Here is a 27,395-nt window from a genome sequence, read left to right on the forward strand (position 1 = left end):
CAACTGAATAATGTCCATGGGCTCGCTCATGAAGTCCAGTCCATGAAGGATACAACCTGCTGACTAAGCAAATCGGGCTTGAGTTGATCAGGTCAAAACCGTATCCAACTATAATGGAAGAATATTTTGAAATAATTGCCCTACACTTATTATGGGAAGTTTCCTCTTTAATCACAATATATATGATATTATTTTCCAATCTGACAGATGCTGTTTCCTTATTTATAGGAGGAAACAAATTGAGAAATCGGAAGAATCTTTCGAGCATGATGCATCCTTCCCCCTCTAGGCTCACAACTCCAGAGTTGTCTTTCGGGCTCTATCTGTAGAACGCGGAAGGTATCCCGAGTACAGAACCAAGATAACTCCCAGAAGGACATATTAAGATGGGCTTGGCCCACTTTACCATTGATGAGGGTCCCACTGATGGGTCTGGGATGCTGACATTGTAAAGACCGCTTAGCTTTAATCTGGAAATTGGCAGATAATTAGGATTTTAATTATGAAAATTATTTATTAGTATTGAATTAATTATTTATGATGATTTATTTGAATTCAGAATGCATTTTTACGTCACATATAGAAATTTCATAATTTTGTGTATTTTGTGCCCGACAATATTGAAACGTGGTGTATGGCTATTAGAATCACATCTTAGTATTCTTAGTATAGCGCGACGATAATTTAGACATTGAGAATGTCGGGAATAGTCAGGATTTTAGAATTTCCTAAAATACCCCTAAGTACCCCTTTTATGTTGTTTAGTGTGGGAGGGGTAAAATGGTCATTTTGCCCCATTAGCCTTTTGTCTTTTTGTGAGTTTGCCTATGTTAATAAATGTGATTTTTATTAACTAATATAGCTGATATATTTTCTAAATAAAACAAAAATGTATTTACTCATTTATCAAAATAAGAAAAAATTGAAAAAAGAAAGCTTTCTCTCAACACACTCTCTCTCTCTCTTTCGATTTTACCTTGAGGCAGGTAGGGCTTGCTGAAATTTGTCCTCCATTCAAGTTAGTTTCAGCTGGATTTAAGTGTTATAAAGTGCTAGGTAAACTCTTGTCTTTACTCTCTTAAGTTTCTTAAATTTTTAGAAGTGGATCATGCATGTTTTTGTGTTTTTGGTGGTTATTCTTGCTGTTAGGGTTTGATACAGTTTTCAGAAGTTATTATATGTTTAGAAATGTTGTTTTGAGCATGATTTAAGGGATGTTAGTAAGTTTTATCAAGTTTTGAGTTTTAGAACTCAAACTTGGAGCTTTAATGGTGAAAATTGATTTTGAGCTTTGATTGTTGTTCTATCACTTGGAAAATATTTATTGGGGTATAATATGCAGGTCTGGAAAGTTTGGTTGAGTTTGGAAACAATTTGGTTAGGGGTTTGAATTTTGTTGGTTTTCTGGGTAAAACTGGTTAACCGGTTTTACACTGCTTGTAAAATCGGTTACCCAGGTTTCGCAGCAGGGGGGAAAACCGGTTTTTTAGCTTGTCGTTTCGTGTCAGTTTCAGGTTTCTAATTAGTTGATTTCCCTGCTAGTTTGGAATATTATTATATTAAGTTGCAGTAGATAGGGTTTTGGTTTTAAACCTTAGTCCCGGTTGTGATTTAGCGAGTCACTTATGTGTGTTGATCGATGTGATTTAGGAGCCTATAATTCGCCGAGCAGTTATTCCACTCAGGTTGACCGACACACCTAAATTCGGAATTGAGGTAAGATTAGTATAATGTCATGCATATGTTATTACATGTTTAGCGTGCATGTTGTTTATGCCTGTTAGATTACATTGATAGCAGTAATAGTATACATAGAGTTGTACTGATTATTGATAAATGTATGTTGGCTAAAATACTGATCGATGCTGTCACATCAATATGGCTAGAGTATGACTAGCATATTGAGTATAGGCTGGCATTATGGTCGATGGTATTATCGTATGAACGTTCTAGACTCAGTACCGTGTGGGACACGGGGATTAGGGTTATGATCAGGTGTATGGGCGCCAGGTTATAACCCGAGTTATTTGTATGTTTATGTTATGCTTTTCTTACTGAGTCTGTCGACTCACAATGCTATTTCCATGTGTAGGTAAGGGCAAGGCTAAAGCTGAGGAATCGTGACGACGAGCAGATGAAGATTATACATGTCGGGGGCGGTTAGGCCTGGAGCGTACGATCCTCGGGACAGCAGCTCTTTTGTTGTTTAGTCGCTGGGCGACAAATCTTTTGTAAATGAATAGCAAACTTTTGTAATTGTATTTTGTAAACGGGATCCCGGAATTTTATAAGTATAATATGTTATGTTTTAATTAAAAAGCAAAATTTTAATTATTCACGTTTTTCCAATAACCTCGTTGATTAGCAATGAGTTGCACAGTACGTTAAAAAAAATCACGCTAACACGCCTATACTAGTTAGGGTGTTACAGACATAGAATCCACGTGTCCCATTCGAGAAACGCAGATAACAGGGCCTAATACCACCGCTGATCTGGAACCTACATGCCAATGCTACCAACATATTTTCGTTCAAGTGGGTAATCTTAAGGAAATGTTGACATTTTTTCTGAGCTAATGGGTACCATTTTCGGTTGGAATGTTAGAGAGAGAGAGAGAGAGAGAGAGAGAGAGAGAGAGAGAGAGAGAGAGAGAGAGAGAGAGTAGATAAAGAAATATTTATGAAAATGGAATTTTGGATAAAGTAGGAATAATTAGTATGATCCAAAAACTTGTAATGACACTCTATTTTAATAATTTTTATGTTATATAAAATTTATATTTTTAATTGTACTATGTTTTTAATTTTTTTTTCGATTTATATTCTTAAAAAATATACTTATCAAATAAAATTAAATTACATTTTAAATATTATGACAAAAAAATTACATGAAATTTTCTTAAAAAATAAAAATATATATGATTTTTTAAAAAATATGAAAATAAAATTAAAATAAGTATTGAAATTAACATAAAATAATGCGATAAAAAATTTTAAAAATATATTAAAAGTAATTTTTAAAAATTATTTAAGTTTATTTTTTTTATTAATAAAATTCTTCATTTATTAATTAATGAACTTGTAGGACTTCTTTTGGTTGCGGTGTGCAATTATGAAGCATTGAGACTGAAATTTATATGAGCCAAGACCTCTAGTCACATGGTAGATGTCTTTGTGGCATTGTGTGATGATGAGGCAAGACAGACAACTACTCTTGGCTTGTAAATGTGGCTATAGTGTATATGAGTTTCTTTAAGGCACCAAAAGATACCATGCCAATCACTTCATTCATAAATAAAGTCGCCCATATGGGACCAAATCAAGGAGAGACGATGAGCTGCATATGAATGCTTTTTAGCCTTTTTTTTTTATGTGTAAAACCCACTCATACACACCAAATCAAACTTAATATATTAGTGCTTTAATTATCGACTAACTACTTGGTAAGGGTCACAATTACATAATATATATCTATATATTTTAATATTTTTATTTTCTCATAGATTTTTAATATTTTAATTGATTCTTTGCTAGGAGCCAAACTTTTGTTGTCTTGCAAGAGAAGTGAGCTGTTCAATAATCATATGAGGATGAGTAATGAATTGTGAAACCAAATACAACTTTATAACTCTTCATGACTCGATATATTTTGTACAGTGTTTATAGGTACAAGGAAATGATCAAAATAATCAGTGTATGATCTATTTATTTACATAGATCATGATTAGTTGATTATATGTATTAATTTCTTCTCTTGACTTCTACTGATGTTTCTCAAGTTAATGCCAACTAATGTTTATAGTTATAAGTACAAGGAAGTAAGCTAACTATAATTGTTGCAGAGGCCATTATCCATTTTTGTAGTGTCAAAAAAAAATATTGTGATTGAAAAAAATAATAATAATAAAAAAAAAGCATATAACATTATCTTTCTAGAACAGAGGTAAATAAAAAGCATAAAGAAGAATAAGAATAAGAACAAGAAAAAGTAGGACAGAGAAAAATAAGAAAACTTCATTACATAGTAAATTTGACATTGTAATCTTTTACTTATTACGAATTTACTATATTATTGGCGTTTGGAAATTTGTTGGGTAGAAGAGAGTGATTAATTAAGCTAATATAAATGATTAGTAATGAAAGTAAAGCAAGAAGTGAGGGCATAAAGTCAAAAAAGCAAATAGTTGAGGGACTTTTTTGTCATAAAAAGGCAGCTATCTTCCCTTAATTTTCGGGACCGTTGGGCTTTTGTCCTTTTTGGTATTTATTAACTGAGAGTTTCAGCAACAGGCAAAGGACACAATCTGGGTCCCACCTATCTCTATCAAAAATTTGTCTTCTTCTTATTCGCTCGTCATTTACAATCTCACCGTCGCGTGACGATATCACAAATTTTCTTTTCTTTTTCAGCTAATAAAAAACTCTTTAAAAAAATGTTTTATTACGTAAACAAATTAATTTTCTAAAATAAATATATATTTTTTTCCTCTGATATTATTGTACAAGAGAGAGGAACAACAAAACACAGGCTGAGGGAATTGTTTAGTTCTCCCCTATCCTATCCTGTTAGCTGATTTTCAAAGGTAAAGAAAAGAAAAGAAAAAGAAAATAAAAAACTTCACTCTTTTCCTTTTTAAAAATATCAATCATTTTGTCTTTTATCAGAAAATAAAATAAAATCATTTTATTAAATCCATTTTGCTTATAAGGTCAAACTTGTTGTTCTTGGATTTGTTTGGCTAATTCAGATCGCGATCGGTGGGAATCTGTCTTTCGTTGTTGTTAATTTCGGTTGAATTAGGAGATAACAGTCCGTTATTTAATAATTATTTCATAGTTTCTAAAACCAACAGTTGCCAAGTCTTCTCTTTCTCTTTCTCTTCTAGAATTGTATCTGGTTTTTCTTTTTAAGGATAAAACCAACTCCATTTGGGTTTTAGGATGAAGATGCACTTCTGAACTCAATTGGGGTTTTTCCAGTTTTCTTAATTTTCTTCTGTTGTAAGAAATATATATACATTATATATATTTGGTAACATTGGATTGGGGTTTTCAGAGTGAGGGGTCTGCAGAGAGAGATAGAAAATGGGGGTTATGTCGAGGCGGGTAATCCCTGCCTGTGGCAACCTCTGTTTCTTCTGTCCCTCCATGCGAGCAAGGTCAAGACAGCCTGTGAAACGCTACAAGAATTTGATCTCTGATATCTTCCCTCGTAATCAGGTTTACATTTCTTTCTTTCTTCTCTTTTCATTTACTATCAATATCATGCCTTGCACAATTGGAATTAAGCTGTAGGATCCAATTTATTGAATTATAGATTGTTATGTTTCAGTTATGGTATTAAAATCTCTCACTTTTTTTTTTTGGGGGGGGGGGGGGGGTGTCCAGTGAAGAAGCTTAGTTGAGTATAGTGTTTCTTGTTTCTTTTCTGTTTGATATAATTTTCTGGGTCCTTATATGCTTGCTTGTTTTCATTAACACCGTCTACCAGGATGCTGAACCGAATGATAGGAAAATCGCCAAACTTTGTGTATACGCTTCAAAAAATCCGTTGCGAATTCCTAAAGTAAGTGGTTTTCGTTTCCTTTTAGCAGTTTTTTCTTATATTTTTCTGTACAGTTTCTATTTTTTAGATGCATGCTCTTAGATGAATTTTTAATGGTTTTTGATCTAATGCTATGAAGTAGGTTGTTTAGTTCTAGTATTAGAAGCAAGAACTTCATATGAAAAATAGTAATACCTATGTTTTTCTTGCTTTATGTATTGAAAACATAGGTTTTGTGTAGAAGTTTGTAGCTATTCTAATGTTTTCACTTTTTTTTGTTACCACGGTTTTTCTCTGCCATAAGTGAGGCTCCTTAATCAATTTTGGAGGATGGAGGACCTCAGTCTTAGACATATGACCTCTGTCTCGTTTCAAAAAAAAAAAAATATCCCTCTTATTTTGTTCCAGAGTTAGGATTATTTATGATACTCCTGACATTTATTGTGAATGCGATTAGAGATTGTTATAGTTGCTGTAAAATTGTAGTTGTTTGTTGTTGGGTGCAATTTTCTTCCTTTTCCATTAAAATTAAATGCATAATTTCTTCCAGTGTTTATCATTAACAGATCACAGACCTCCTAGAGCAAAGATTTTACAAAGATTTGCGCAATGAGAACTTTGGATCTGTAAAAGTTGTGTTAAGCATTTACAAGAAGTTGTTGCTGTTATGCAAGGACCAGATGTAAGTTTCATATAATTCTAAATTTATGACGTTATATTTTTGCTTCACTTCCCGTCCTTATGTTAGATGACAAGTGCTTGTTTCAAAAAACTTATTGCTCCTCTCCTACAAAATTGCCTAAAAGAAAGCTTAAACTGTGAGTGCATATAAACCATTGCCTTTGCCATGACCTCGATAAGCATACACATTTCCACAAGTGAGAAGCAGGCTTTATGAACTTTTAGGTTTTAGTTACTGAGTTGCAGAACCTTCCTTCTTTTTTGCATCAAGATGGGAGGCATCATTATCTAAAAAGGGTCAACCCTTTCGTAGATCTTCTTTTATTCTATTTTACTCAACTATCTTACAATTTACAATGTGAAATACAAGACAATGTGGACTATATGGTGGTCTTGTAAATATTGAAAGTGGTCAGTCAAGTCCTATGTTTGAGAGTTGTGGAGTGCAAGGGTGTAATGATATCCAAGAGATTTTGTATCATCGTTAAACTCATACTGTGTTTTTTTATTTCCTTTGGTTTGATCATGGGCTGTTGTTGCTTGCAACCTGTTTACGATTTTCTATGATTTGCCACATAAATGTATGATGATATTCACTGGTGTTTTTAATGGTTGCAGGCCACTATTTGCTAGTAGCTTATTAGGTCTTGTTCGGACTCTTTTGGAGCAAACTCGGCAGCTGGACATGCGGCTTTTGGGTTGTAATACTCTTGTTGATTTTATAAGTTGCCAGGTAAATGTTTGCTAGAGATACTCTGTTTTTTTTTTCTTCCAGAGTAATTGATTAGTATACTATTAATAGGGATACAGTAGTTAATATGCTGGAGTACTTTTTCAAGGTCGCTTGAGGCTGGCTCAAGTGGGTGGGTGAGTGGTCCAAAGTTCAAGTTGACCTAAATGTATGTTAAAAGGGAAAAAAGAGAGGAAATTTATGTTCTCATAAATAATTTTCTGAATCAACACAAGGAGGGAAAAATGATTGATGTTTGTGTTAGACAACCTTATTAATTCTATTCTATATCCAATGGGGAACCGTTAAATATCCCGACGCAGAATAGTTCTTTAATTATGTTCCATTTAGAATTTGTTCATAGACCTTCAGATTCAAAACTTATAACGTTTATCACATTTGGGTGATTGATCTGACTTTTTCATATAAAAGTAGATGGATAGTACATACATGTTCAACTTGGAGGGCCTCATTCCTAAACTTTGTCAATTAGCTCAAGAAGTTGGAGATGATGACGTAGCTCTACAATTGCGAGCAGCTGGACTACAAGTTCTGGCTTCTATGGTATGTTCTATTGAGATATTATATTGAAACTTCTATTCATAATGAATTGCCTACTCGGGTAGTGTTTAAAATAGGGAACCACACACCCTTTGTTTGGTAGAGGTGAAAAGTTAGGAAAGAAAGTTTTTCGTAGAAGTGAAAAAGAATGTGTGTTTGGTAGGAGATAAAATGAAGAAGGAAAGGAAAATGGGGGAGAAAAAATAGGTGGGACCCACCATTAATTTTTAATTTTTCTTTGGGAAAGTTTTATTTTACCAAAATATCCTTGATTAATTTCTCTTCATATTATTTTTAATAAATAATGTATTTTTTAAAAAAATTTCACGTAAATATCATTATTATTAATCTAAGCATCCTATGTATATTTATTTTAATAATTTGTTTTCAACATTTTTTTTCCTTTTCTCTTTCTTCTTTTATTTTCTCTTTTTTTTTTTTTTCATGTATCTTTTATCTTTATATATATGTATATATGTTAGTCAAAGATAGTATATACATTAATTTTACATTTTTTTTTTATTCTAGTTAAAAATATATATAATATATTTATGTATATTATTTAAATGTATTTTTATAAGAATGTGAAAGATAGAAACAAAAAATAGAGAAGGGTGTGAATAATTATTTTATAAGAATAAAAATTTAACTTTTAAATAATGAGTAATATTAATGTATAAAAATAAATAACAAAAGTAATTTAAGGGTAGAAGTGTCTAAATTATTATTTTTCCTCTTGCAATTTTAACTTAAATACCAAAGAGGAAATTTTCTTTCCTCTCACTTTACCAAAGATGAGCCTCTTCTTTTCCTCTCCTTCCTATTTTCTTTCCTCCCTACCAAACATAGTGTTAACTTCCCATTTGGAAAAAAAAATGTTAGGGGAGGGTGATGATTATAGTTCCCTTTTCTAGAGAACTTATTTATGTTTCTTTTGCGCACGTTTCATGTATTTTGCTTATATTTCTTGATCTTGGATGCAGATTCTGTTCATGGGTGAGCAGTCTCACATCTCAATGGACTTTGATAGTGTGAGCGATTCAACTCCTTACCACTTCTGTTTTTCTTACGGCCCTCAAAATAATCATAATATTTTTTTATATCTTTTGTATAAAGTTTTGAATTTGATCTTTGATTGTTAAGTGTATTACAGTTTTTATTCTTGATTTTGAAAATTATCCTGTTGTGTAGATTATATCAGTGACTTTGGAAAACTTTGTGGATTTTCAAGTCAACCCTGATAATGCCAAGGAGAAGATAGGAAAAATTCAATCACATGATCAAGAGGTTCAGGGAGTTCTCACAATTGCTGATGTTCATGATTCAACTTCGTCAGAAATGAATCAGATGGTTGTTTCAGTGCCAACACTTGTGACAAAATCTGAATTGGATCCAACAATGTGATTATTCGTTGAATCTACGCTAAATAAATAGTTTACTTTGTTTCTTATGCATTACTTACGAAATAGCTTTCTGATATCCTCTGGCTGACTTGTCATGTTTTATAGGGATAACAGCAAGAGACCCTCTTACTGGTCTAGGATATGCTTGAGTAATATGGCCAAATTGGCAAAGGAAGCTACAACTGTTCGTCGTGTACTAGAACCTCTTTTCCAAAATTTTGATTCTGAAAACCACTGGTCCCCAGAGAAAGGACTTGCATATCCTGTTTTGATGTATTTACAATCACTTTTAGAGGAATCAGGTAAGAGTTAGATCCTTAATAATTTTTTTCTTTAAAATGTTTTTTCAACCATGCCTTAGTGTAAATATAATTATTGATTGACATATGTAGTCTCAAAATACCAGGAGAGAACTCCCATCTGTTGTTATCCATATTGGTCAAGCACTTGGATCATAAGAATGTCGTCAAACAACCTCTTTTACAGATAAATATTCTTAATGTTACAACAAAACTTGCTAAAAATGCAAAGCAGCAGGCCTCAGTGACACTCATTGGTGCACTAACTGATCTGGTGAAGCATTTGCGTAGATGTTTGCAAAATCAAGCTGAAGCATCCAACCCGAAGAGTTCAGATAAGTGTAATTCTGATGTTCAGATATCCCTTGAAAGATGCATCTCACAACTCTCCGATAAGGTTGGTGTGTGCTTTCATAGAATTATTGCTAAACTTGATTGTCTGTGGTGGAGAAAAAGACAAAAGTATGATTAAATAGGACCTTTTTGATTGTGTTTTATGTTTATCTTCCATGTAAAGGGTGTGGACATGCGCCAATTAAGTTTTGGGTTCTTGGAGTCATATGCCTTCAACTTTTATTATTATTTAGTTTTTATAGCAAACTAAATTTTTTTATAAACGAGGAAAGGAAGGATTACAATAAGATTTTCAAGAGATGATAAGATATTATCAACAGTAGAAGATGATAGGATATATTGAGATCATCTTAGATACAAATAAAAAGATAATGCTTCTCTTGGCTTGTTGACATAATTCCTTTATATGCTTGTTGAAAGCATAGGATCTCTCTCTCTCTCTCTCTCTCTCTCTCTCTCTCTCTCTCTCTCTCTCTCTCTCTCTCTCTCTCTCTCTCTCTCTCTCTCTCTCTCTCAGTGGATACTAATGTGAAGATTGTCAAAATTACATCGACACCCCCTCAACCAAGATAATTGTAGTAACAGTGAAATTTAATTTTTACCTTTTTATAACTTATTATATCTTCAAGAATTATAATTTAGGTCATTAGTCTTTTCTTACAAAATGTAGGGGAGTCGTGGAGTCTCTTGTGCGGAGTTATAAAAAGTGAAAATAAAAGGGACTGTTACAAGTGAGGCTCCCTAATAAATTGGGAGGAGGTCATGACGTATGACCTCTCTTTTTCCAAAAAAATAAAATAAGAAAAATTCATTTGTTTCAAATAAAATTGATTGACCAAATTTTGGTCAAAATGAATCCGTGAAGGACGTGGTCTCTTTCTCTTTTCCAAAAAAAAAACTTGTGAAGGACGTGTCTGTAACTCTTTCAGGAGTTTTAGTGTAATATCTTTTGTTTAGAGGGCTGTCCTTGTAATTTAGAGATTAGTATGGGAGTGTCACTGTAATATTTTCTTAAAAATGAAACTTTTCCTTTGTTTAGCAAAGTGCACCTAGAGATAGGTGATTATTTATTTCTTATTTCTTTATTTATTTTCCTCACATTTACTCATTTAGCAGGATGTGATAAATATTTTTCTATTGATAGGTTGGAGATGTTGGTCCCATACTTGATATGATGGCTGTGGTGCTTGAGAATATACCAACTAGTACCATTGTTGCTAGAACAACCATATCTGCAATTTACCAAACAGCGAAGCTTGTGTCATCTGTCCCTAATGTTTATTATCACAAGATGGTTAGTGAGCTTTCCTGTACATGTTACTATATGTAAATATGTGCAATAGGCTCTTATTTTGAACTTCTAAGCTTTTTACAGCCATTTCCTGATGCTCTGTTTCATCAACTACTGCTGGCAATGACCCACCCAGACCATGAAACACGAGTTGGAGCACATAGCATTTTCTCTATGGTTCTTATGCCATCCGTCTTTTCATCTTGTGTGGATCAGAAAGTGAAATTTTCCGGGGCTGTTTCTGGATTATCTGACGGTAAGTTGAAGAATTTTGGTAATGGAAGATTATCCTCTCAGGATGAAAGTAAAGACACTGCAGAGAACATTGATGGACTGATGGAAGAGGCAAGTCAGGTATCAGATGTCCATATGAAGCAACATGCACCATCCTACAGCTACAAGGGTTATTTGTTTGGAGGAAAAACTGTACGTAATTTGAACTTATATCTTAAAAAATTACAGTTTAAGTCATTAGTCTTTTTCTTATAAAATGTAGGGGGGTCGTGGACTCTCGTGTTTCTAGCACTTGGATAAGATATAATCTAAATGTTTTTATATGATGATATAGATTTTACTTATAGCAAAATTTCCACTTGTTTTTGAGAAATTGTTAATATTTCCTATCCCGAATCTGGGTTCAGACAACATTCAAAAACATGCATACAAATTGTTGTTTGACTGGTGTTTTTGGCACAGTAAATTATTTTTAATTTCTCGAAAATTGGTGGGAGGTTTGTTATAATTATAAAAGACATTGTCATATAAAAAATTGGGATTATAACTTATCTATGTATTGGAAGCAAAGTCATTTTCCCTACATACAACAAAATTTGACTTAGCGACCAAAAATTTTCAACAGACATGTCTGCATGTTATTCACACAGTGATTTGGTTTTTGAATTTACAGGAGTTAACCTCACTACGGTTAAGCAGTCACCAAGTGAATCTATTGCTTTCTTCGATTTGGGTTCAGGCAACATCTGCTGAAAATACTCCTGCAAATTTTGAAGCAATGGCCCACACTTATAACATTGCTTTAATGTTCACCCGATCCAAAGTGAGACTTTGCAAGTGTGTTATGATGTTATCAATAACCTTTCATGACCAATTATCTTGTATCTACTCGATTTCTTCTAACATATATGATTATGTATAATGTTTTGTGATAGTCCTCTAGTCATACGGTGCTGGTGAGATGCTTTCAGCTGGCATTTTCCCTCAGGGCTCTCTCTTTCGATAAAGAAGGTACTTGGCTTTATTATTTTTCTGATATTTCTCTCATTTATTTGAATCATGGTGTTGAATGTGTATATAGTAGAGAACTGTTGGCACGTGACACTGTCTATTTATGTATTTGAACGAATAGATTTTATTATAAAGGAAATAAGTATAAAACCAAAATTAACAGTTAAGGGTTCTTCATTTCAGAAATAAATCAACCACAAAATGGTTATGACCAAGTGTTTTGTTCAGTGAAATAAAGTACACAGATGAAAACCTAAAAATCTCTCTTTTATCGTTGAGAAAATAAATAAAGGACCTATTTAACTGCATTTCACATTTCCAGATTAGAAAAATATTGAAATCTATCAAGGAAACACTTTTTTTTCCAACTAAATGCCCAAACACTAGCTTACTATCAAACTTAATTTATTCTCTATGGTTGCCTGGTTGAAATTTGGAAAGGAACAAATGGAATTTCTATATCATTGCTCAGCTGAAATCTCAGGGATATTGAATGATTATTATTTTGGTATTTTTGTGGGTTTCTACCATTGAAAAGGGATTATCTCTTTCTTGCTTATTTCAGGAATTTGTTGCTTTTTGTGCTAGAGGTTCCCATGCTCTCAACTTTTTATCGTTCCAATTACTTTGTTCTCGTTCCTTATAATAATCAAAATTTATAAAAAAAAAAAATATATATCTCAAAGTTCAAATCTAAATTTAAGAATAAAAATATTATTATATTTTAAAAAGCTAAAATTTTAAGTCATTAATATAAATATATATTTTATGTTTTCTTTAATTGTTTTCAATTATAGGAATACGAATAATATTATTGATAGACAAATTTATGGTTTAATTAAATTAAATTATTTTAAATTTTTAGTCATATTTTTACTTTTATAGAAAGTTAATAATTAAATTTGATTTTTTTTTAAATGTATCAAATTTTAAAAAATAAATTCGATTAAAATTGTACATGCACTTGTACTGATTGATTTGTCAAGTACAGTATTGTGGTATTTATTAAAAATGAGAAGATAGTAATGTAGTATGGTTGTGCTCTGTCCTAATTTATGTTTATTTGATGCGTTTTAGGTGGGCAGCCCTCTCGCAGAAAGTCTCTTTTTACCTTTGCATCATTCATGATTATATTTTCCGCAAGGGTTGGCAATTTCCCAGAGCTAATTCCTCTTGTTAAGGCATCATTGACAAATAAGACGGTAATCACTAACATCTCTTGATTCAAAAGTTCATGGGCCTTTCTTTGTTTTGTTGTCCTGTCAAATTCCTTGACAATGGTTACTGTAATTTATTTAACCTTTCTCAATATTGATATTTATAGGTTGATCCTCATCTTCAATTGGTTGATGATGCATGGCTGCAAGCGGCTTTTACAGGGTATGATAAGGGGGATATATCATATGGATCACAGGACGATGAAGTTTCTGCATTGGATTCTCTTTCAGCAATAGAGTTAGATGAAGAACGGTTAAAAGAAACCGTGATATCCCTCTTCATGAATAAATTCACAAAACTGTCAGAGGTGAGAATCAATTTTTCTTTAGTTTATTAGTTGCCTTTTTTTCTGGTTTATTAAGAGGCATTTAAAATGTGGAAAATCCAAAGTCATACAGAACTATAGAAGGATTCAACAAATGAAATGCTAATCATGTGGACTTGTGAAATATAGGAAGGTTCTTGTAAACAAAGTATATCAATAACGTTGAAAATCAATTGACGTAGAACAAATTCTAGTTTAGTGTACATTAATTGGAAGAGGATATTGAAAAAAAGTTATAATTTTGCTGACTACACTGGAAATTTATGAACTGGCTACACTACACCTGAATTTTTCTTGCTGGTTAAAAGAAATCTTATGCTGATTATGCATTCCAATTTTCACTTTGGCTGGTCTTGGAATGAAGGATAGGATAGCCGGTCAACTTAGAAATGTGTCAATCCTATTGAACTTCTGTATAATATCTTTGAATACGAAGACAACATCTAGGTTTGTTTTGCAATTTGACACTCTTTGTTCCCTTATCATTAGGATGAGTTATTGAGCATCAAGAAGCAACTCTTACAGGGATTTTCTCCTGATGATGCATATCCGTTAGGAGCTCCATTGTTCATGGAAACACCGCGGCCATGCTCTCCTCTTGCCCAGCTAGATTTTCCTGATCATGATGAGGTAAATTTCATGCATCTTACTTCTATCCCATGGTTGTAGTAAGCTTTAATTTTTTTTTCTGTTCCTTCCCTGACAAGATTTTCTATCAGGTGATGCCTGGAGGTGCATTGACAGATGAAGAAGCTTTTCCAGAACCAAGTGGAAGCCAGTCTGATCGCAAAACATCAATCTCTATCAGCAGCCTTGACATTTTGAGTGTTAATCAACTTCTAGAATCGGTAAGACATAGTCGAACATGGTATATGTTTTTGTTAACTTGTATAAGGTATAATCTTGTGACAATAGCTTTAGTTCCAAGGATGTGTGAGTATATGCACCAAGGGAAAGTCCAAGAGCTGTTTCCCAAGGATGTTAATGCACCAAGTGAAAATGCAAGAGTTGTTTTCCTAATATAGTATCTGATGAAAACATAACTTAAATCACATTAAGTGGGAGAAAGTCTGACTAATACCCAGTTTCAACATGAAATAATTTTTAATTTTTTGGGATGGTTTATGAACATTGTAAAATGTCGTTGATCTCATCAAATATTTCTTAGGGAGCTTGTTGATTCTTTAAACTGTTTCAGTGTCATTAAAATGGGCACTTTGATTCATATAAGCCTTTGACAGGGCCAATCTGTGGTTTGAATGAAATATGATGCTAGAGTATATCATTTAGTAAAGCCATATTCCATAACTAAGTCTTACTTGAAAGGCTAGCCTTTTATTGCATGTAATGTTTATGTTTGAGTTTTACTGCAAACAGTTTGCTGTAATTTTCAAATACACTGGATAAACTTGGTTATAATTTTACCAACAGGTTTTGGAAACAGCGCGACAAGTTGCAAGCTTCCCAGTTTCTTCAACACCAATACCCTATGATCAGATGAAAGACCAATGCGAAGCTCTCGTAACTGGTAAACAACAAAAGATGTCAGTACTACATAGTTTTAAGCAGCAGCAAGAAGCAAATGCCCTAGCTCTTTCCAGTGTTAATGAAATCAACTATCCCACCTTTCCAGATAAGGTTAGCAAGATTTTCGTCAATGAATCAGGCAAAAATAAAATGATGTCTTTTGTTCACTTTCTAACATCTTGTAATGTTTCTGTTTTAGACAAACCATTTTAATCATTTTCCTTTCAGATGAAAATTGAAAGTGGTCTTGAACTCCTTTGGAATATGGAATATTATGCAATCTTATAATTGCGTTTAGTTATTGTTCAACCATGTACATGACTTAGATTTTCTCCTTTTTGTTGTTAGACTCAAAACTGCTATTTAGCAGGCATTGAGCTATTTGTTTGTGCTGATAAAAGGCAGACATACTGACACTTTTCGTTGTTATTATGTTAGACAAGGGAGTATACAGATGGCGGCCTAAAGTTGATAAAGAAGGAGCAAGTTGTAGTCAGAGATCAGCTTGCCCTGTGTTCACATGAGTATGGACATAATAATTCTTTCAAGCTACCACCTTCAAGTCCTTATGACAAATTTTTAAAAGCTGCTGGCTGCTAATTGCAGATGGACATGTATGTATGTACACAAACACCATATGTAACTAAGCTTTAATTCCCTTTGTTATAATATTCTCTCTCTCTCTCTCTCTCTCTCTCTCTCTCTCTCTCTCTCTCTCTCTCTCTCTCTCTCTCTCTCTCTCTCTCCATTTTTTCATTCTTTAGTAGTTTTGATATGAGCTTACCAGAGATGCTAGGCTTCTTATAAACAGAAAAGTGTTTTGTGCGAGGGGGTTATATCTCTTATGGAGGCATAAGTGTAATAATTTATGGGTGTTTTGGTGAGACCTTTTCTGTTAGTATCTATTGTTATAGTTATTGCAGATGTTTCCTCGATAAACTGGGTTCTTTAATAGACAACAAAAAAATCACAACAATAAATGTTATTATTGTTTTGTTTTTTAAATTTTTTATCTACAGATAGTTATTTAGTAGGTATTCCTTTAAATCACTTTTTACACTACATACGAAAATAATTATAGAAGTTTCTGAAAGAAATAATATTTTAACATTTTCATGGTTATAATATAATTTAGAAAATTTATGTAGTAAGTAGACCCCTTAAACGAATATTTTCTATAAATAAAATTATAAAAATCATAAAAATATTTAAAATTCCATACAACTATTTTATAATGTTTTTTTTTTTTTTTTTTTTTTGTTATTTTAGTGTATTTGTAACATAATCCTACAAACAATCCAAGTAAAGAGAGAGAGAGAGAGAGAGAGAATGCAGGTTTAACCATCTGTATTAAAACTCCCACTATGATTCTCCGATACCAACCTTCTCCGGTCAACGCCATAGCTCTGAGCTCATCGTCTTCTTCGGGATCGGACGCTGGTGGTGGTGGAACGAGGTTTCTGTATTCCGAATCTAGCGACGGGACCATAAATGTCTGGGAGAAAGAGAGAATGTCGTCCAGATTCAACCACGGAGGGTTTTTGCAGGGTCATTGGTTTGCGGTTCTGTGCGTTGTGGCGGTGGAGAAGATGGTGTTCAGTGGATCGGAGGATACGACGATTCGAATCTGGCGGAGAGAGGAAGGGAACTGTTTGCATGCGTGTTTGGCGGTGTTGGACGATCATCATGGACCGGTTTGGAGAGTAAAGATTTTGCCCGAGGAGGAACCGGAGCCGGAGACGGAACTGGAGAATAGGAGTGTTTACTGTGATTGTGGTGGTGGGTCCGAGTATAGTAGTGAGTTGGATCGAAACGATTCGAGGAGTAGTAATAATCAGTATTATTACGAGAATAATAATACGACTAGTCCTGTTTTGTCACCTTCTTGGGTTCATGTTAAGAAAAGTGCGCAGGCTACCTCTCGTGGGATTCTACGTTCGACTTCTCCGACCGAGGCTCTTGCGGAGGTTGAGATGGTTCTTGTGAGAGCTGCGGTTCATGGCCTGGCCGGTTTTGCTCCGGCGGGTTTGTCAAGATTGATGATGGTGACTGGTGGATCTCGAGAAGTGGGGAGGGGAAGCTGTTTGGCTGTTTGGTTCCCCACGCGTGTTGGTGGGATTACCATTTTTGTTAATCCCTTGTGTTTGCTTTCTGGCATGCATGGAAAGGGTACTATTCACGTACCTTATTTTCTTAATGACCGTTTGAAGTTTAATTTGAACTTTAGTGAGTGGTGTGGTGTGGGACCCGAGGTGGAGGAGTCTTCAATGCTGAGTTGGCACTTGATTTGGGATTGTAATATGCATTTTTCTGGGCCTGGGAGCTTGTGTTTTAGCCACTTGTGTGGGCCGGTTTTGTGGTTGGGTTTTATTGTTTTACTTGGCCAATTGGGTGAGCCTTCTTCCAATTTTGTTGGGCCCATGGGGTTGGCTCCTAAATTTGGTTCTTTTGGTAGTAGTGGTCAGAGGCCCTTGGCCGTGTGGGTGATCAATACCCTTCTTCGAATGAGCCACGTTGTGGGCTCATTGGTTGGCTCATTGATGGGTAATGTTAGTATTTACCTTGTTAAGGAGGGTAGTTTTTGGGCAAAATTTTTCAAACCTCATGTGATAGATGTTAGAGTTCTTGGAAAATTTGGTGAGCTTGGCCTCCTTAAAATTCGTACGTTTTGCGGGATTTTTGCTGCCGGTTTGGTTCTTCGGCGATTTGATTGCAATTCTCCGCTCATGAGGAGGAAGCTTGTTGAAGGCTCGACACCAATTTGTTCTAGTCATTTGAATATGATGTGCCATAAGCTATTTCAGAGACACCAGACTGTTACCCGAGAATTCCCTTGGGTCACAAAGGAACAGGAACTAGATAGAGCATCCAAAATTGATTTTGAAGACCCTTCTGAAGTTTTTTCAGATTCCTTGTCTCTCTCTGACGGTATTGTGAAGAACCCGCTTATTGATTCGTTGGTGATTGAAGAATTCGACTCTGGCTCATCTGTCCACTCTCAAACCCCTGTGGAGGAGAATGTATTATCTCCTCCACAGGAGCCATGAGAGGTGTAGCATGGAACTGTAGAGGGTTAGGGCAGACCTCTTCAGTTCTAGAGTTAAAAGCCCTGATTCGGTCGTGCAATCCTGATTTCATTTTCATTACCGAACTAAAAGTGGATGCTTCAAGTCTGGTACGTTCCCTAAAGAAAATTCACTTTTATCATAATATTGTAGTGCCAGCAGTGGGATGTGCAGGGGGATTAATTTTAGCTTGGAAAGAGGGCTTTGAATTTGAAAGTATTAATGTTTCTAAAAATCAGATTACCGGTTTTGTGTACTCTGACCCTGTAAGGAGCCCCTGGCTGTTGTCCTGTGTTTATGGTCCTCCGTACTTCCATGAAAAGAAGAAATTTTGGTCTAGCTTGATGGTTAATGGTGAAAAGTTTGGTGGCCCTTGGTTAATCTTGGGTGATGTAAATTTTGTGCTGAGCAACTCAGAGCGGGTTGGGTCCAAGGGGAGGGATCAATTTATCCCCTTCATTTTGGAATTAGTTAACCGTCATGCGCTGGTTGATTTGCCTATTAAAGGGGATATCATGACTTGGGACAATCATAGAGACGGTGCTAATCACATTAAGTCAGCCCTGGACAAAGCTCTTGTTAATAATGGATGGTTGCAACTCTTTCCTAAGACGGTCGTTCGGTCGCTCACAACCTGTAATTCTGACCATCGACCCCTCTTTATTAATACCGATTTTTCTGTCCCCAACGCTAGAAGGCCTTTCCGATTTGAAGCTTGGTGGACAAGGGACCCTCGTAGCTCCTTGGTGGTGGATCAAGCGTGGGGGTCTGTTTCCCATGTTTGGGCCCCAGCTAGAGTGTTTAAGAAAGTTGGTGCGACCCGCTTGGCCCTAAGTCACTGGAACCGGGTGCAATTTGGCAAGTTGGATTCTTGCATCTCTAAGTTGGAGGGTCAATTACAAGCTATCCAAAATCTTCCTGCTGGTGACAGAAGTTGGGCTACGGAGGTTGAGGTGAGGAATGAGCTTAATGAGGCTTTAAGGCGGAAAGCAACTTACTGGCAACAGAGATCCAGGATTTCTTGGATTAGAGATGGTGATAAGTGTACTAATTTTTTCTTCATTTCCGCCACGATTCGTAATAGAAGAAACTCGGTTGATAGTATCCTGAACAAGGATGGTGTGTGGATAACTGATAGGGAAGAGATTGGTAACGAGTTTACTGGGTTTCTGGGTGACATTTTCAAAAACCCGCCTCAGGGCCCTCTGGAAAACTTAGATTACTTAATCCATGATCATCTCTCCCCTTTGGAGCAATCTGAGCTTGAGGTGATCCCAAGTCACGAGGAAATTAGACAAACGCTGTTCTCTATGGGAAGCTTGAAGGCACCGGGTCCGGATGGTATGTCAGTTCTCTTCTTCAAACACTATTGGAACTCTGTGGGACAAGACTTTTGTGATGCAGTTGTTGACTTTTTCCAGTCAGGGAGTATGCATAGAGGCTTTAATGCTACAAATATTACTCTCATTCCTAAGGTCACCAACCCTAAAAAAGTATCTCAATTCAGACCTATCTCTTTGTGCAATGTGATTTATAAGGTGATCTCGAAAATCATTGCAAATAGAATCAGAGGGTTCCTGCCCAGATTGATTTGTCCTACTCAAGCAGCTTTTGTCCCGGGCCGGAACATCCAAGATAATAATGTTTTAATCCAGGAGATCATACATTCCTTCAAGAGGAAAAAAGGGAAAGAGGGGTTTTTTGCAATCAAAATTGACCTGGTCAAGGCGTACGATAAACTAAGTTGGCAATTTATTGACCACGTTTTGCGTAGTTTCAAGGCCCCTGACAAGTTCTGCCACTGGGTACGCCAATGTATCACAACAACTTCCTTCAACCTTTTTCTCAATGGAAGGAAATTTAACAGTTTGACCCCAGAGTGTGGCATCAGGCAAGGAGACCCCCTATCTCCGTACATCTTTATCTGGGCTGCTGAAATCCTCTCGCGCATCCTTGAGCACGCCCTTGATAACGGTACCATAAGTGGTATAAAGCTAAGTAGAGAGGGCCCCAAACTCTCCCATCTCTTCTTTGCCGATGATCTGATCTTGGTTGGCAGGGCAAACCTTGAAGAAGCAAGGGGTATGTGGCATTGCCTGGAAAAGTTTTGTGACTGGTCTGGCCAGAGAATTAATAAGCTCAAAACCTCCATTTTCTTTAGCAGTAACACTAGTGATGGTATGAAACGAGGCATCGTGTGCTCGGGATTGAACCGTGAAATGGGTAACATAAACTATTTGGGCCTCCCACTCTTTAGATCCCGCCAAAAGGATGCGGATTTTAACTTCATCCTTGATAACCTGGTGTCAAAACTCCATGGGTGGAAATTAAAATCGTTATCAAAGGCTGGTCGTGCTACGTTGATTAAATCGGTAGGGCTTGCTTTGCCTGTTTACACGATGCAGACGACAAAGCTTTCTAAAAAGCTTGCATCTAAGATTGATGGAATGGTGAGGGACTTTTGGTGGGCTGTGAACAAGGTAATAGAGGCATCTATCTTAGAGCCTGGGACCAGTTGTGCCTTCCCAAGTCCCGTGGGGGCCTTGGCTTTAGAAAGACTGGGGAGATGAACCAGGCTTTGATGGCCAAGTGGGGTTGGGCCCTGCTTACTGAGGAACAGTCATTGTGCTGTAATGTTCTCAGATCTAAGTACCTTAAGGGTAAACAGTTTTTTGACTGTGAGGTTAAGAGCTCCGATTCTTGGTTTTGGAGAAATGTGGTGCGATCAAAAGAAATTTTAAGAAAAGGGGCGTGCAAGCTAATATCCGATGGGAGAGAGACAAGTATTTGGGATGACCCTTGGGTTATCCATGGTACGGATTTTTACCCTAAGTCCAATTATCGTCAACAGCGGGGCTTGGAAAAAGTGTCGGATTTACTTTTACCAGACGGAAATTGGGACACACTAAAGCTTCGCAACCTTTTTGACCAGGAAACTGTGAGTAACATCTTAAGAGGCGGTAATCCGAGTGGCCAGGGAAGGGATAGATGGGTCTGGACAAAAGAATCAAATGGTCTGTTTTCAACCAAGTCTGCCTATCTTATTCAAGCCCTTGCTCGGGCTCCTTTGTGCAACATTGCTCCGGCACTATGGAACAAACTTTGGAACTCAAAGATTTTGGAGCGACATAAGGTTCATTGGTGGAGTATCCTTTCCAATGCTCTTCCCTTAAGAGCCCCTCTTGCTAAGAGAATGGGATTTGAGGAGGTCTCCTGCCCTATTTGTGGGGAGGCTGAGGAGACCACAGAGCACTTGTTCCTGTATTGCGACTTTGCCTTTCACTTGTGGCGATCCTCTCCTTGGGGGGTTATGCCTGTTCCGGATTCGGGAGCCCGGATGTGGGACTGGGTTACCTTTCTATGGAACCTTAAATCCAGAGGAGTTGATACTGATAAGTTGTTCCTCTATGCCTCGATTGTGGTAGATACGATTTGGAGGGCACGCAACGACAAGGTGCATAATAAATCAATGGGTAACATTAAGCACTATATTGACTCCATTTCTTCTTGTTACACAGATTATGGTTCCTGCCTTCTCCCCCTCCACAAGCCTATCGAGACCTGTGCTTGGTCTTCGCCGCCAGAAGATTGGGTTAAAATCAACTGCGATGTCAAAGTCGGAGGTGAAACTATGTGTGCTGTTGCGATTGCGAGAGACCATAACGGATCAGTTTTGTGGGTGGCAGCAAAAAGGCTACACTTCTCTGACCCACTCGCTGGAGAAGCCGCGGCCTGTCTTTTAGCCATGGAGACGGCGGTTTCTTTGCATCATCCTTTTGTTTTGGTGGAGAGTGATTCAGCGATTGTAATTAAGAACCTAAAAGGGGATAACCCTACTTGGGGGATTGAGAACTATGTGCGTCCCTGCAAACTCCTCTCTACTTTTATGACTAATTGTAATTTTTCTTCTATAGCTAGAAACTGTAACTTTGCGGCCCATAATGTGGCTAAATGGGCGTTTGCCAACAATGTCACGGGCATGGTAGACATATCTACTATACCTGTTAATATCTTTTGTAATGACCATGAGGTCTAACTTTAATTTTATTTATAAACGCATTTTTCAAAAAAAAAAAAAGACCCCTTAAACGGTTTTTTTAGTAGACTTTCTATCTGTTTTGATATCGAGTAGAATTTCTTAGTTTATTTTTTTTTTAATGATTGCATACATTGTAGCTATTTAAAATCATTTGTAAATTTTTAAAATTTTTTTGAATAATTTACAGAGTCAAAAATAAAGTTACAATATATACAAAAAAATAGTTACGCATGCAACAAAATATATAAATCTTATTTTTAAGTATTGTAAATTATTCGAAATGTTCTAAAATTTTACAAGTAATCTTAAAGAGTTATAACATATATAATCATAAAAAAAAAATTAGATTAAAAAACTCTCTTATATAGTGAAACAGAAAGAAGATTTATCTAAACACCCTTTTAAATGAATTGTAGACTTGCCTTATAATTTATATTGGTAACATATATTTAATTTAACTTTAAATTTTAAAATTTAAGCTCCTACATCTAAATATATGTATATATATAAATAAGGGTGCACTCTTAATAGGTATTACCCATTTATGGGTTATATTATGAAAATGTGAGTTTTTATACTTAAGTTGTCTATCTAATTAAAAAAATCTATTATTTTTACATTACATGAGTTGATGTTGTTCCATTGGTTGAAAAAAAAATTAACAAAAAAAGTTTTTCGGCAAAAAAAAAAATGAGTTTAACTTAAGTATCTTATATATAAACATATTTTTTTTTTGAATAAAAATCATAAAATTTATTAATTAATTAATTCGTTCAAAACAATAACGCACTTCAGAGGAACAGTTCTTCAGCTGAAGCAGACGACCTGTAGAGAAACAAGAGTCTCTTGCCAAGTAATGAATACTTATTTGCAGATCGTTTTAGAAAACACAAATCAACAAAAAGATAAAGTCAAAAGCAATTTTCGAACATCTTGAACAATAAAGACCAAATTGTGAAGGCATAAAAATACCGCTATGAATCGCTTGGACACACACCAAGCTATCTGTTTCCAACATGACTCTATCCCACTAATGAGTTGCAATCCAACTCAAAGTTTCTTTAATGTTTATTATCTCAGCAATTTTGGATTGAACACAACCAATCTTCCCCTTCTTGAATACTTCTACCATATGCACCCTTGTACCGTCTTCCATAATCGTACCACAACTAGCAGAATCCCGAAAACAAAAAAAGAAAACAAGAACCAACAAGAATCGAACCAAAAAAAAATAAAAGAAAAGACTAAAGAACCATGTCAAAAGACAAGACTAATGGGAAAAACTAAATTAGTTTCAACACATAAACACGATCACAACATTAAAATTAATTAAGGAATGAACTCCTTATAATTCTAACCCCATAAAAACACTAATTGGATTTAAACTAATAATAGTAAATTAATAAGTGAAAATAAAAGGGAAATTTGACAATATATGCTTAAAAATAAATAGTACACTAAAACTATGCTAGCATTTTTTACATTATGCAAACTATACTTAAAACATTTTTCCCTTACAATTTTACCCCTAAAACAAATAAAATAAAAAATATTCATAACACTTTCTCTCTCTCTCTCTCTCTCTCTCTCTCTCTCTCTCTCTCTCTCTCTCTCTCTCTCTCTCTCTCTCTCTCTCTCTCTCTCTCTCTCTCTCTCTCTCTCTCTCTCTCTCTCTCTCTCTCTCTCTCTCTCTCTAGAATACACACATTGCCACCACCGGAGCTAGTGTTCGGCCGCCTTACTCAAAGGGAACTTGAAACCCAACCAAAGCTCTAAGAAAGTCATTCCTTTAAACAATAATGGGTATGTAATTTCTTTAGTAATTATTGTTTGATTTAGATGTATTTATGTTGAAAGTAATAGATCTACACATATCCGTGGTTTTTATGTACCCTTTTGACACCCTTTGTCAATGAAACACGAAATGCAGCAAGTCTGCGAGTTTACTGGTTTTTTTTGCAATTTTAGCGATATTTTTCGACATGGTTAGCGATATTTAGCGATTACTAGCTGACAAGAGGTTAGGGATGACATTTAACGACATGTATCGACATGTCGCGACACAAGTCGCGACACATAGAATTATTGTGTTATATTGTGGATATTTTTATTTTTCACGACAAGTTCGCGACGTTTGTCGACATACTTTTTTTGTAATTGGTTCGCGATAAGTAGCGATAGGTTCGCGATATCTTGCGACATCTTGGTTTGTTATAATTTGTGGTCATTTTGGTTTGCAGATTCAAATGTGTTTGTAGTTGTACTATATGATGGGGCTTGGGCAGTTGAAGGTTTCAACTGGATATTCAATAATCCAAAAAGTAAGATGTTAATGTTTGAGGTTGACACTACTTTAGAAAAGATGAATGATATTTTGTATGAAGAGTTGGATATAGACCCTATTGTGTATGAACTGAAAATAGAGGTGTGTTATATGTACATGAAAGGCAATATGATACCGCCAGAAGTTTTAGTGAAAGATAGTCAAGTAAGATTGTTCTTAAGAATGAAGGCAAAAATGAGTGTGGAGAACTTGCTGCCACTGTTTGTGACTAAGGTTAAAAGGCATGCGCTTTTGGGGCCTATTCCGCCAACTGTCCTCCCAAGAAGTGTTGTTGGGAGTTTTGTCCCAGAAACAGATCCAGCCGTAGGGATGAATGAGCAGACCCCTACTAATATAGATGAGGATAATAGGGTTGATTATGGATTTGACCAGTTCAATGAGTTTGATGGTGCATTTTACAACAATGATCCTATAGTAGATTTGAACGAGGATGGTGATGCGGAGTTGGAAGTTCATGAACCTATAGAGGTACCTTCTTTAAGGTTAGAACTACCTCCACCATCTCCACCACGTCCAAGGGAGCAAAGGAAAGACCAAGAAAGAAGAACCCCTCGGAGTGAAAATCACGAAACACCAGGCACTAGTAGCAACCGCCCAGGTCCTCCTCGTAGTACTGTACCATCTGATTTTGAAGTTTGTACAAAATTCAAACCTATTGTGTGGACAAGGAAATACATAGAGTAAAATAATGTTTATACAACTTCTTTTACTGGTACACATTCAGGGGAAATATATGTTGGCAAGCTGTATACAAATAAGACTGAATTGAAAAATGTGGTTGGAAGGTTTGCATTGAAAATGAATTTTGAGTTCATGGTGAAGAAGTCTGGGACCGATGTTTTTTATGCAACTTGCAGGGGTTCAGATTGCAAATGGAGAGTGAGGGGGAGGAAGAGGGCACGTTGTGACATGTTTGAGGTTACTGTATTCCACAACGAACACACATGTAGCCTGGATTCTAGACATGCTGATAACCGTCAAGCAGCACCGTGGGTTGTTGGCCACCTCATTAAGAACAAGTTCAAATCAGATGGAACTAAGTACAAAGCTAAAGACATACAAAGGGATATGTTTCAGGAGTATGGGATCAAGATGAGCTATGAGAAGGCTTGGAGGTGCCGAGAGAAGGGACTTATGTATTCGAGGGTTACGCCAGCAGCAGCTTATAGTCAGTTACCTGGTTACTTTTACGTGCTGGAACAGAAGAATCCATGTACTATTACAGACATTATCACAGAGGATAACAGGTTCAAGTACTGTTTCTGGTCACTGGCTGCTTGTAGGAGGGGATTTAAGTTTTGTCGTCCTGTGATTAGTATCGACGGCACGTTCTTGAAGACAAGGTTTGGGGGCACAATGCTAGTTGCTGTAGCGTACGATGCAAATAACCAATTGTTTCCGATTGCCTTTGCAATTGTTGACAGCGAGAATCATGACTCTTGGAAGTATTTCTTGCAGAAGTTAAAGGAAGCGATTGGGGAGGTTGAAAACTTAGTGTTTGTATCGGATAGGCATCAAAGCATTGAACATGCTGTCGAGGTTATTTTCCCCGAAGCATGCCACTGTGCATGCTACAAACATATTTCTATGAATGTCACCCACAAGTTCAAGACTGATGTATGTTACACGCAAATATGGTTGGCCGCTTACGCATGGTCGAAGAGGGAATGTGATAGACATTTGCAGGTGCTCCGACAGATGGATCCTCCCATCGCTGCTTATGTTGACAATATAGGATTAGAAAAATGGGCTCGTCCTTATTGTCTAGGAGACAGGTACAACATCATGACAAACAACGCTGCAGAAAGCCTTAACAACGTGACTGAAGAATTCCGGGCATATCCAATAACTACTCTAGTTGAGTTCATAAGGTTCACACTACAAAATTGGTTTGCTAACCGTCTCGAGAAGGCAAGTAAGTGTGTTACCCCTTTGGCAACTCATTTTGAGGAAGATTTGATAAAGCAACACGAGGATGGTAGACGTAGAAGAACAGACGTAACGGTGCACAATTGTTTAATGTTGGAAGAGGTGCTGACGGTTCTGACTTTGAAAAAGGCGGAGATGTGAACTTAGTTGAGAAAACATGCACTTGCGGCATGTTCCAATTGTTGAAAATTCCTTGTCCCCATGCATGTGCCGCAGCGCTTACTCAGAATATCAGTGTCTACGCTCTGTCATCCCCCTATTACACAAAGGAGACGTGGAAGAATACTTACGATGCAACAATTAATGTTGTGGGCGAGGAGGATGAATGGGTGCTTCCAGAACACATGCAGAACATGAGAATCGGTGTACCAGTGGAGAAGAAACCTGTAGGTCGTCCAAGAAAGAGTAATGCAGGAAGACTACGGACTAACTGATTTCCATCGAACGGTCAAAAAGTCAAGGAACCACGCAAATGTTCAAACTGTGGCGCATTGGGACACAACAAAGCTACTTGCAAGGCCAGGGTTTGAGCAGCATTTTCGTTTTTAAATTGCATCCATTATTATTATTATGGTTTATGACATGTTACTTGTATTTTTTTATGTATGACTATGTTTTATCGACATTATTTTCTGTGTATGTGGTTGTTTACTCTCACTATCTCAGATTTTTGTATATAATTGTGTATTTCACGACATTTTGCGATATGTAGCGACACTTTCACGATATGTTCGGAAATTTATTTTATTCTGGACAAGGTCCTGAAATTGCGACTTTCCACGACTACACTAGCGACATGTCGCGATATAGGAAGAACTTTTATTAATTCTGGAAAAATT

At 36.1% G+C, this 27,395-nt stretch overlaps 2 protein-coding genes across 5 annotated transcripts; both read left to right on the plus strand.

Annotated features, from left to right (window-relative positions):
• The first annotated feature begins 4,436 nt into the window (after positions 1-4,436).
• Positions 4,437-16,184, plus strand: LOC115723242 (protein SEMI-ROLLED LEAF 2). 4 transcript variants are annotated; one of them, XM_030652679.2, is made up of 20 exons: positions 4,437-4,583; positions 5,057-5,220; positions 5,492-5,566; positions 6,112-6,227; positions 6,845-6,959; positions 7,392-7,520; positions 8,501-8,548; positions 8,709-8,917; positions 9,026-9,222; positions 9,327-9,616; positions 10,718-10,867; positions 10,949-11,290; positions 11,772-11,921; positions 12,034-12,109; positions 13,187-13,311; positions 13,434-13,634; positions 14,142-14,282; positions 14,372-14,500; positions 15,084-15,290; positions 15,618-16,184. In XM_030652679.2, the coding sequence occupies exons 2-20, from the start codon at positions 5,086-5,088 to the stop codon at positions 15,777-15,779; spliced, it is 2,997 nt and encodes a 998-aa protein (XP_030508539.2). In that variant the 5' UTR covers positions 4,437-4,583; positions 5,057-5,085; the 3' UTR covers positions 15,780-16,184. The 4 variants fall into 4 exon arrangements, with proteins under 4 accessions (XP_030508539.2, XP_030508540.2, XP_030508541.2 ...); XM_030652680.2 differs by lacking the exon at positions 4,437-4,583 and adding an exon at positions 4,647-4,758; XM_030652681.2 differs by lacking the exon at positions 4,437-4,583 and having other exon boundaries at positions 5,204-5,220; positions 6,096-6,227.
• Positions 16,185-20,810: 4,626 nt separating this feature from the next.
• LOC133031335 (uncharacterized) lies at positions 20,811-22,280 on the plus strand. The gene has a single exon (XM_061104817.1). It carries the CDS (start codon positions 20,811-20,813, stop codon positions 22,278-22,280), a length of 1,470 nt encoding a protein of 489 aa, XP_060960800.1.
• Positions 22,281-27,395: the final 5,115 nt, after the last annotated feature.

The sequence above is a fragment of the Cannabis sativa genome, chromosome 9 (assembly GCF_029168945.1).
Source record: "Cannabis sativa cultivar Pink pepper isolate KNU-18-1 chromosome 9, ASM2916894v1, whole genome shotgun sequence".
NCBI lineage: Eukaryota > Viridiplantae > Streptophyta > Magnoliopsida > Rosales > Cannabaceae > Cannabis > Cannabis sativa.